This window comes from Ostrinia furnacalis, unplaced genomic scaffold (genome assembly GCF_004193835.3).
Source record: "Ostrinia furnacalis isolate ACB-3 unplaced genomic scaffold, ASM419383v2 OfSCF4153, whole genome shotgun sequence".
In the NCBI taxonomy this organism is placed as follows: domain Eukaryota; kingdom Metazoa; phylum Arthropoda; class Insecta; order Lepidoptera; family Crambidae; genus Ostrinia; species Ostrinia furnacalis.
This window is the reverse complement of record NW_021134392.1, coordinates 275,305-286,065: the sequence shown is the minus strand read 5'-3', so window position 1 is coordinate 286,065 and position 10,761 is coordinate 275,305. Positions and strand designations below refer to the sequence as shown.

Sequence of the window (10,761 nt, the reverse complement as noted above, 5' to 3'; positions counted from 1 at the left end):
GAAACAAGACTTCACAAAGCGAAACACCGCTGTTAAGAACTTTGAAACCCCAAGTGGAAAACTGTACGGTGAGTAATGAGTTCTCAATTATATGTCCCACCTCTTTTTAATTCTCCTAACGATGACTACACAATGAAATTTNGCTAGTTTAAACATATTAAAAATATTTACACTGCTATCGCGATTGCAAAATAAACGCAAGCCCCTGGCGCGCGGCGTTTTGTTTCTTTTGGCTCGCGCCAAGGGTGGGAGCCGGACCACACGGGCCCTGTCCTATTCGACCCGCCTTAATTAACACGGGTCCGAAGCGAATATTAAATGTTAGCAAATAGACTTATTTGCCGTGTTACCGGTGCCATACACGCCGCAACTTAACATTAATTGAGATTTTCTCCGCTATTCTGCTAGTGGTACTATATGTAGAATGATATTTAAACATCTCTGAAACTACCTACGAGTAGGTACCTGAACCTAATTTTTGAATAGATTTATTATTTGCCTAAGCATTTCTCTGAAACCGTCTTTGATCAATCCTGTTTTCCTCCTTCGAATTCGTACTAAATCCTGTACCTCTAGTAGGAAAAATACTGCCCTAGGGGGCGCTGTTTAATTTTTCATACAAAATTTTTCGATGACACTTTGAATACGCAACGAAACGAACTCGAAAGTTTTTCCTACTAGAGGTATAGAGGTACTGTACCTCTAGTACGAAAAACTTTCGAGTTCGTTTCGTTTGCGTATTCAAAGTGTCATCGAAAAATTTTGTATGAAAAATTAAACAGCGCCCCCTAGGGCGGCTATAATATAGGGGGCGCTGTTTAATTTTTCATACAAAATTTTTCGATGGCACTTTGAATACGCAAACGAAACGAACTCGAAAGTTTTTCCTACTAGAGGTACTGTATCTTTTTATAGACTCGTTGCTACCTTAAGCAAAGGTCAGCATGAATGGATTAGCAATCTTAATAAGAGAACGAATAATAGAATACAATAAAGGTGCTCCACGAATTGCTAATGTGCTAATTACCCTCGAAGCGAACTGGGGCAATATCAGTTACAAGACAACAACTGGAGCGTCTCTGAGATTGTGTCCAGCTAATCAGAAAAGTTCACTTCCAGTTTTGTGTAGCTAGTTACTTACTTTTTATTACACTTACCTTTTATGACACAAAGTGGACAATGTAGGTAACAGAGACAGTTTGTCTACGAAAATTAATTCTTTTCACATTCAATTTCGCGGAATGAACTCCTGTAGTGGCATCTAGCGATAAATTTTAGCACCGCTTTTCCATTGAAAGCGTAGCTTTGAGTTAGTAGTCTCTACACAGTACGCCAGAGGTTATCACATGAATAAAAGCACGAAAACGAAAGTTTTGAGAGTAAGTAGGTAGTAATAATTGAGTGTCACTTAATGAGCGGTATTGTTTTTATTCATTTTTATTTTTACACCGCATCCACTTGCATGAGTTTAAAGAAAATTGTGATTGTGAATATAATGTTTATAATTTCTATTATTTGATTTCTCTTCATAATTATTATTCATAGATAATTAAAAAATATGTTATAGCAGGATAAACTTATATTGACACATCAAACCTTGAACCGTTCCAGGATTTATTATTTAAAACAAAATCAATGACACGAAATAAAGCGCGAAAATTCTGATACCTATCGGGAATCAGTGCGCATGCGTGACAGTCTCGGCGGCATTTAAATTTAGAAACGTCGCCGGAATTCTGCGGGACTATTTTGATGCCGCCACAAACGGCACATTTTACATAGAGTACGCGATTATTAATCGACCTAATTTATATAATATTTTTATTGCTATAAACTAGGATCTACCTACTTAGTATCAGTGCAGTGATAATGAGGATAGTTTGAACAAGTACGTGAACTTTCTTACCAGTGTGTTGTGTTAGTGGTGCTAATTAAAATGCGGGTCACAATACTCCCATTCGTTATGTTTTTTATGTGGATGCAAGGTAAATAGACTTAACATGGAATCTATTTAGCCATAATCGAAAATTAGGATTAGCATGGTCTCATTGAATTACTCGTGATTGTGTTTTCTTATCTTACAGGTCAAATAGTTTACAGGTTATCCGTTTTATATTTTGAATTCTACAGAATATTCCATTAAATTACATGATTCTTGATAAGTTTACTTATAAATCTTTATCAGTACGAGTATCGGCCACAAGAAAAAAGTCAAAAAGTTAACTGCTGGAATTGCTAAAATACACGTTCGTTGAACGCGATACGCGACGTAAAAATATCGATGAACCATTTCTCTATGACTCTAAACGTGGCTGTGAACCTTTTTTGAACTAAGACTTGCGCTATGCTACTTCGGTCTAACAATACTTGTAAAATGTCTGGAGTAGTCTCGAAATAGATTGGTTCGTGGTAAACCACTAAGTCTGGAAATTTAAAATTTTCATTTTTTATTTAAGCTTTTCATATAGATAGATAGTCTACCTTAATGTATGTACTCGTACCTACCTTCACTAAATGTTTTTGACATTAAACTGAATTGTGTGCATACAGTATGTAATTTTTGTAATGGGTAGGTATGCAATATGCAATGTAGAGCTGTTAATTTCCCAAAATTAATGCCTTTAGTAAGTCCGAATACAGTCACGTATAATATATTTGTGAGTATAGATGGTTTATAGCTTTTTAAGATAATCATTCACCACATTATTGAGGTCAATTATTCTTAAATTAAAAAGCGATCTATGTGTTTTATAATACTTAAATTACTAAATGGGCAGGACCTATAATAACTATAGGGTTTTATCTAGCTGATCTATCTGGATAGTCACGTATACGTAAACGGCATAACATAACGTTGATTCTGAAAGTGGAAGACAAGAGGCACTTTGTTTCAGCACATAAACATTCTGTTGCGGCGACGCGCTCCGCATGCGAAGGACCACCACTCCTCCGAGATCAGCCGCCTTTTGACAATCGCCTCACGTTTTATTGCCTGTAAATCGTGATTTAGAACAAACTGAAATCAGATTTATTTCAATGACAGGGCTTTCGAAACGCGAAATGCCATAAAAAATGTTTTTCATATGTTTTCGGTATCATCTAAAAGTTTTAGCACGTATTTATGAGATGTATGAGAACTTGGTTTATACGACCGTAGTAATACAAGTAATAGGACCTTACTGTCTCAAATACATTACCTAAATAAGATTTTTTTTTAACTGAGTAAACAGATGCATAAATTAATCCCATTCATCTATTTCCTCACGTAAAAAAAGATCTTGTACAACCTACAACCACTACGAGTACCTACAGGTCAATTATAATAACTTATTACATGCCCTTAAAGTTAATTTCCACCTGAAGTGTCTTTTATTATATCCCATTTTGGAAAAACACCTAGGCCTAGTGTAGTATGTGTACGCGCCACCCTCACACTAACATAAATTAAGGCTATATATTTGACGTTGCTGCGTAAACTGACACACACAATATACTCNCTTATTATCTACTTTTCAGGTGATGTAGATAGTGTGCGTATCGTAGAGCTTCGCGTAGGCGCGCACTTAGCAGAAGGTGGTGACGCGCTGCTAGGCTGTGTCTTCGACTTGGGACCCGTCGCGCTGTACTCACTCAAATGGTCCAAGGACGGCAAGGAGTTCTACCGGTACATGCCTCAGGCAGTCCCGCAGATGAGGTCGTTCTTCGTGCCGGGAGTTGTGGTTGATGTAAGTTTAAAAACTATGAAGTATATAAACTGGCTGTGCCAAAACAGCGTGCGTATCGTAGAGCTTCACGTAGGCGCGCACTTAGCAGAAGGTGGTGACGCGTTGCTGGGCTGTGGCTTTGACTTAGGCCCCGTCGCGCTGTATTCACTCAAATGGTTCAAGGACAGCAAGGAGTTCTACCGGTACATGCCCCAGGCAGTCCCACAAATGAGGTCGTGCTTCGTGCCAGGAGTTTTTGTTGATGTAATTTTGAATACTTTTTAGTATTTATTTTTTGATTTCGCCGACACATGGCGAAACTAGATACTACTGTGGTAATGTATCTTGTAATTTAATTGAAAAACATGTGCATTGAAAAAGTGCCAAAGAATATTGTTTATTTTTCTTATTTACTGCTACTATTTATAAATTGCCACGACATTTTTCGCTTGCCCTGCTCATGGTGAGTTCATGGTAAGAAACCTGACAAAATTTCCAAGTATTTTATCTATTCCAGATGCAAACTCAGTTAGTCAAAGGTAGAGATGATGCCACCGCAGTGCCATATGTTCAAACGTTTTGTTTATTTTCGTATCATTCACGAGTCTGACGGATATTTCGTGGCGTCACGCTGATTGTGTCACTATAAACCTGGTTTATGAAGTAGTTTATGAATATCATAAATAGGTAGAGCTTATTGTTTAGCTATTTGACTGATTTTGTTATAACTTATGATCAACATTGTATCAACGTTGTTTGTTGTTGTATTCGCTATAGAGGAAAAAAATATCTTTCGCTCCAACAAGTTACATTCTGAAACCATTGTCATCATAATCATCAGGTAAATGACCTATAGGAAAACGACTGTCTCTAGTTACCAGAGGTAAATGGATGATTTGGGTTACCCTCCCCACGCTAGCTATGTATTTCAAAAATACCTCCTAAATTAAATTTGCTTCACGGGTCGATGCATGCTCGGGCTTTTTGCGGTTACAAACACATGTTGCACGCCCCGCGCAAGCGAATAATCCAATTGAGAATATTGGTGTAAAGAATTTAAAGGCCAGTGCCCCAAAGGTCTTTGCTGAAAATCAGTGTCGTGGCACCTTTAATGTCACGACTAATACTGAGCCAGGGACCTTTTTGACACAGGGCACTCAAAGCTATTTTAATTTAANCTTGCCCTGCTCATGGTGAGTTCATGGTGAGTTCATGGTAAGAAACCTGACAAAATTTCCAAGTATTTTATCTATTCCAGATGCAAACTCAGTTAAAGGTAGAGATGATGCCACCGCAGTGCCATATGTCCAAACGTTTTGTTTATTTTCGTATCATTCACGAGTTTGACGGATATTTCGTGGCGTCGTCACGCCGATTGTGTCACTATAAACCCGGTTTATGAATTAGGTCATATCATAAATAGGTAGAGCTTATTGTTTAGTTACTTAAACTACCTACTTTTGTTATACGATCAATATTTGAGTAGGTAATATGCAATAAAAAAAAAGAATTAGAATTTGAATTAGGTAGAGAGACCAAGGAGAGTTGTAACAGAGGAAAGTTGAGACATTGACGACAGTGCGCGCTTTTTAGTTCAAGTCTCGAGCTAACAAATACGTGCTGTTGCGAGTTTGCGAGTTCGCTGATAGTTAATTAGTTCCAAAAAATCGTCAATGTCTCAACTCTCCTCTGTTACAACTCTCTTCGGTCTCCTTACCTAGTAAGGTCTCATAATTCTGCGCTGGTTGTATTCGCTAAAGAGGCAAAAAATGTCTTTCGCTTCAACAAGTTACATTCATAAACCATCATCATCATAATCATCAGGTAAATAACCTATAGGAAAACAATTGTCTCTAGTTACCAGAGGTAAATGGAGGATTGGGTTACCCTCCCCTCGCTAGTCATGTATTTCAAAAATACCTCCTAAATTAAATTTGCTTCACGGGTTGATGCATGCTCGGGCTTTTTGCGGTTACAAACACATGTTGCACGCCCCGCGCAAGCAAATAATCCAATTGAGAATATTGGTGTAAAGAATTTAAGGGCCAGTGCCCCAAAGGTCCTTGCTGAAAACCAGTGTCGTGTCGTGGCGCCTTTAATGTCACGACTAATACTGAGCCAGGGACCTTTTTGGCACAGGGCACTCAAACTATTTTAATTTAATTGGGATAAGGTTTGTTTTTGGTCATTTATGTATGTATTATGTTCTATTGTGTGCCAAATAAACAATGTTCTACTTACTCTAAGGTTTTTTTTTATTAAATCTTTCAGCTGAACCGCTCCTCCTTGAACACGGTCGCGCTGAAGCACTTGACGCGCAACTCGTCCGGGGTGTACCAGTGCAGCGTGTACGGAGAGGCCCCGGACTTCCCCACCGCTTCCCGGGACAAGCGCGTCACTGTCGACCGTAAGCACTACATATTTTATTTAATAAGTCATTCTTATTTAAAATGAAACGTGGCCTCTCACTGTAGGCCTCATAAAAAAGCTCAAAATTGCACAGCGTGCAATGAAAATGCTCGGTGTTTCTGNAAAGATCATATTATAAGAAAAAACATTGTATTTTGTAGGTCCATTGAAGTAAAATGATTATTAAAAATATTAACTAGGTGTCAGGGTTTCCGTCCACGTGGACGAAAACCAAAATCTTGCAAAATTGTTATGCTAGTATTAGTCCACTTAATTATGTAATATTTATATACAAAAACTTTAATAAACCCTCAAAATAGTGTTTATTATGCCAATAATTAGACATACGTGCCAAAAACATTACGTAAAGTAGCTAAAACAGTAATTAAACATACCATGAAAGTTCCCTACCGGCACGTTTTTTTTCTAACTTGACGACGTTTTCCATTCACCTGTGTGCAGCAGCAACTTCCGTAGATTTTTTTGGAGTTATTACTTGTCAAATTACATTTTCATACAGGCAGAACTGTTACTTAGATATTATAGATTGTAACAAGTCCAAACTTGCACGGAAAGTTAGGTTTGTATTCTAATTTTCCATATTTGTTTGTGGCAAGTCGGTCAAATGGACGAAAACAGGAGCTGGACGGAAAACCGGCGCAATTACCCTACTGCTCGAGCAGTTGTGACTACTTCGGCACGGTGAAATTTCAGTTGCCAGGTATATTTTATACTGACTGCTCGAGCAAATATTACAAAGTAGCAGTGGTTCCTCTTCCTCAAAATCAATGTTGCTAATGATTTGAATGAAAATGAAATTGTGACCTGTTGAGCAGTTTCACTACCAACTACTCCAGCAGTTACCTATCAATGGTAGATTCAAGCTGTTGACTGGCTGCAAAAGCGGTCCGTGCCTTTATGTTGACCACTGGCTAATTGCTCGAACTGTCCGTGTATGGCGGGCCCAAACAGACTAATTTTTGCGCATGATAATTTATTATATGAAAGTTCTGTAGCTCTACCATAAGTTTAACCTTACCAAGTGCGTACAAAATGTATGGCAGATTGCACAGCGCCCCTAGCGGTGAACGGCAGAAGTTTGTGTAAGTTACAGTTAGTAGCAGCTAGTGGTAAAGTTTTTTTTACAGTTTTACAAAACACTCCATCCACTATGTCATCCACTCCATCCAGTAGGTACCTATCCATATTTCTGCTTACAAATCCAGACATAAGTGTAATAAGTTATATTATGGTAAATTTATGTTCAAATTTAAGCAAAAAGCATTCTGTGTTTATAAAATATGTTTATTTGCACCTAGTTTATCAATCACCATGTTATTTCCATGCTTTCTATCCAGTCGACTGCTCTAACGACAAGGGTGGGCAGTCGTTGAGATGACAGCGCGAAAATCGTCGGCATCCNTACGAGACCGAATCAGAAATGAGGAGATCTGTGAACGAACTAAAGTCGCTGACATAGCCCGATGGATTAGCAAGCTGATGTGGCAATGGGCAGGGCACATAGTACGCAGAACTGACGGCCGATGGGGCAGCAAGGTTCTGGAGTGGAGGCCACGTACCGGAAAACGCAGCGTCAGCGTGAGGTGGACCGACGACCTGGGAGACCTATGTTCAACAGTTATGGACGATTCTCCTATACAGGGTGGAAATGATAAGTGATCTCATTCGATTATTTCTAAACTATACAAGATATCGAAAAACTGTTTACTAATCCTGAAAGTGCTTCACAAGCTCTATCCAACGGTACCAATATTAGGTTAAAGAATTAACTGGATCTATCCGAAAATTTAATGTTTTCAGCCTCCATACTAAATGTATGCCAGCCAAACAATAATAGAAGTATTAATTTTTTTATTAAATAATAAACACTTAAAATGTATTCGTAAATTGTATTCTTATTTAAAATTATTCGTGAAAAACATTGGTGTTGGCTTTACTTGCTATAATATTAATAAGACTTGAGTGCCATGACTGTGGCTGTACTAAATGTATGGAAGCTGGAAACATTGAATTTTCGAATGGATCCAGTCTATTTTCTAACCTATTATTGGTACCGTTGGATAGAACTCGTAAAGCACTTTCAGGATCAGTAACCTGTTTTTGAATATCTTGTATAGTTTTTAATATTATGTGGTTTTTCTAAACGTATGTAAGCTGGAAACATTGAATTTTCGGATAGATCCAATTTATTCTGTAACCTATTATTAGTACCGTTTGAAAGAGCTTGTGAAGTACTTTCAGAATCAGTAATCAGTTTTTCGATATCTTGTATAGTTTAGAAATAATCGAGTGAGATCACTTAACGTTTCCACCCTGTATATATAAAAATGAAACCCGTTTTCCGTTGTCACGACATAACATGAAAACGGCTTGACCGATTTGGCTGATTTTTTTTTGTAGTTTTCTAATACTCTGTACAAGGTTTTTTTTAGTTTTTAAGTATATTCGTTTCCCACATAATCCAAGTCATCGTAGATTATTTTATTTATTTATTGTTCATGTCTCTACATAAGAAAGAAGCATTTTATCATTTGCATCTTTGATTTAATTACAGTGTTTAGCTTGATGTACCGTCTCTATCTAACTGATATAATGTATACCGCTACTTGCTACAATGTTAAGAACTGTAATGAGAGGAATTTCTGTACAAATAATGCGTGTAGTTACAACAAAGTAACGCAGCAATCGTAAAATTATGAAATACCAGTTCCCATCAAATATGTCTGTTTTCTGATGGCACATTATTAAATAGATTGTTATTGATTGAAGTTTTGTAACATTACTCAGGTAATCTTTATTAGTATTATTATAACGAAATTCATATTCAAACATATATTCATAAAAGAGGGTTAGTCCCAAAACTACCTGGAGCGGAGAGATGCTTGCGGAAAAAACAACAAAGAGACCCAATAATACTGAATTTAATTAGCTACATTCTAAATCTGATTAATGTTTATCTGTCGCCCACCAACACCATAATAGGTTTCTAATAATACATTTTGGTATTCTCAATTCTGCTTAAAATGTTTTCAGTCTTGCCGAAAACTGGTCCCAAAGTAGACGGTCTGAAAACAGAATACCACAGTGGAAGCTACGTGGATGTCAACTGTACTACCACGCCATCGCGGCCCGAGGCCCAATTCAAGTGGTTCATCAATGGCAGACCAGCTCCTAGCAGCTACTTGCTTGGACCCTACCTGGTGTTACCGACGAATATGCCGCATACTTACCAAGCGAAGTTAAGACTCAAATTTCAGGCACTGGAGAGCCACTTTGAGCAAGGAGCTATGACATTAAAGGTAAATCGTATGTAATCATTTTATTTTTTTTACTAATGACCCTTGGCTTGATAGTACTCGTAGTAGCGATCGCGCGTTACAATTAATGATGTTGAAATATACAAATGCATTTGTGCATGAAGCCATGAATGACTTTAATGTGGTATTTATTTCTGTAAATAAATATCTATAAGCATTTTTTATCCATTATTATGAATCTTACTAGAGTGGCCTAGTCCCTTTAGAATAAATTGCAGTTGTAACAATTTGAAACAATTTGTTACAGTGCCAAGCAACAATACCGCCGCTGTATCTTCAGGAGACGCATTACACTTTTTACGACCCAAACCTCAGAAAAAATACCACCAGAGCACAAAAGAATAGAGGTATATTAAGAAAACTATAAAGTATATTCATTCATTCATTTAAAAAAGTGATAAAAAGAGACAAGACTGTGTTAAAAGCACTCTAATTTTTTTCCATCTGTCGAATGAAAATCCTGTGAATTAATATTTTATGTATTATTTCTTTCAGGTGAGATTGCTTCAACTACAATTTTACTCCAGTGGTTTCTCCATTTATTGCTAGTGATAATGAATATTTAGTTTAAAATAAGTAAAGACCTACTAGGAATTATGGTGCCACAGTGTTTCATATGATATTTAAGATTATGCTTATACTCGTATATTATTTATCAAAATATCATATTCACTTCGTTGTTTATAACGTGAAATAACGTAGACGCTGAGGCCTATTCCAGTTAATTCTATTTACTTGATACAGCTTATGGATTTTATTGATGAAGACGATATTTTTTTTTAAAAACGTTCTGCATTCATAAACATGTTATTGTTACATTTAACGTATATGCATTTTCGTGTTACGCTTTTTGTTGTTATTAAATAAGATTGCAAAGACAATGTAGTCCCCACCGGATTTAAGAAGGTCCTCATAATACCTACCTAGAGTACGAGTATGAGTTAAAATTGTTTTTTTACCGCCAGTAGGACTACCTACTAAGGTAATAGTGTGGACTAATGTTGATGACTTTACGTACAAACTAGTCAAAAATGCATTTTATTTGAGTAAATAGGGCATTTGTTAAATAGATAAATATAACTTAGAAAATTGTATACTGAATATGAACTGTGTTTAACGGATTTATTTTTAGAAGCATTTAATTTATTAAGTATTATTAAACTGGTGATATTTTATAATTGTGTTTACGGAACCAAAAATACTGTAGTAAAACATTGTTATTTTTTATTATTTAGCTCGTGTGAAATAATACCTTATTTGATAAATAATTACATAATATGGAGAGAAATAAAACAAGTAAATACATTTAA

General features: G+C 36.6%; 1 protein-coding gene across 1 annotated transcript; it reads left to right on the top strand.

Annotated features, from left to right (window-relative positions):
* The first annotated feature begins 1,732 nt into the window (after positions 1-1,732).
* On the top strand, positions 1,733-10,689 carry LOC114358947 (uncharacterized). The gene is made up of 6 exons (XM_028313133.1): positions 1,733-1,985; positions 3,517-3,725; positions 5,976-6,111; positions 9,168-9,433; positions 9,699-9,798; positions 9,947-10,689. The coding sequence occupies exons 1-6, from the start codon at positions 1,937-1,939 to the stop codon at positions 10,015-10,017; spliced, it is 831 nt and encodes a 276-aa protein (XP_028168934.1). The 5' UTR covers positions 1,733-1,936; the 3' UTR covers positions 10,018-10,689.
* Positions 10,690-10,761: the final 72 nt, after the last annotated feature.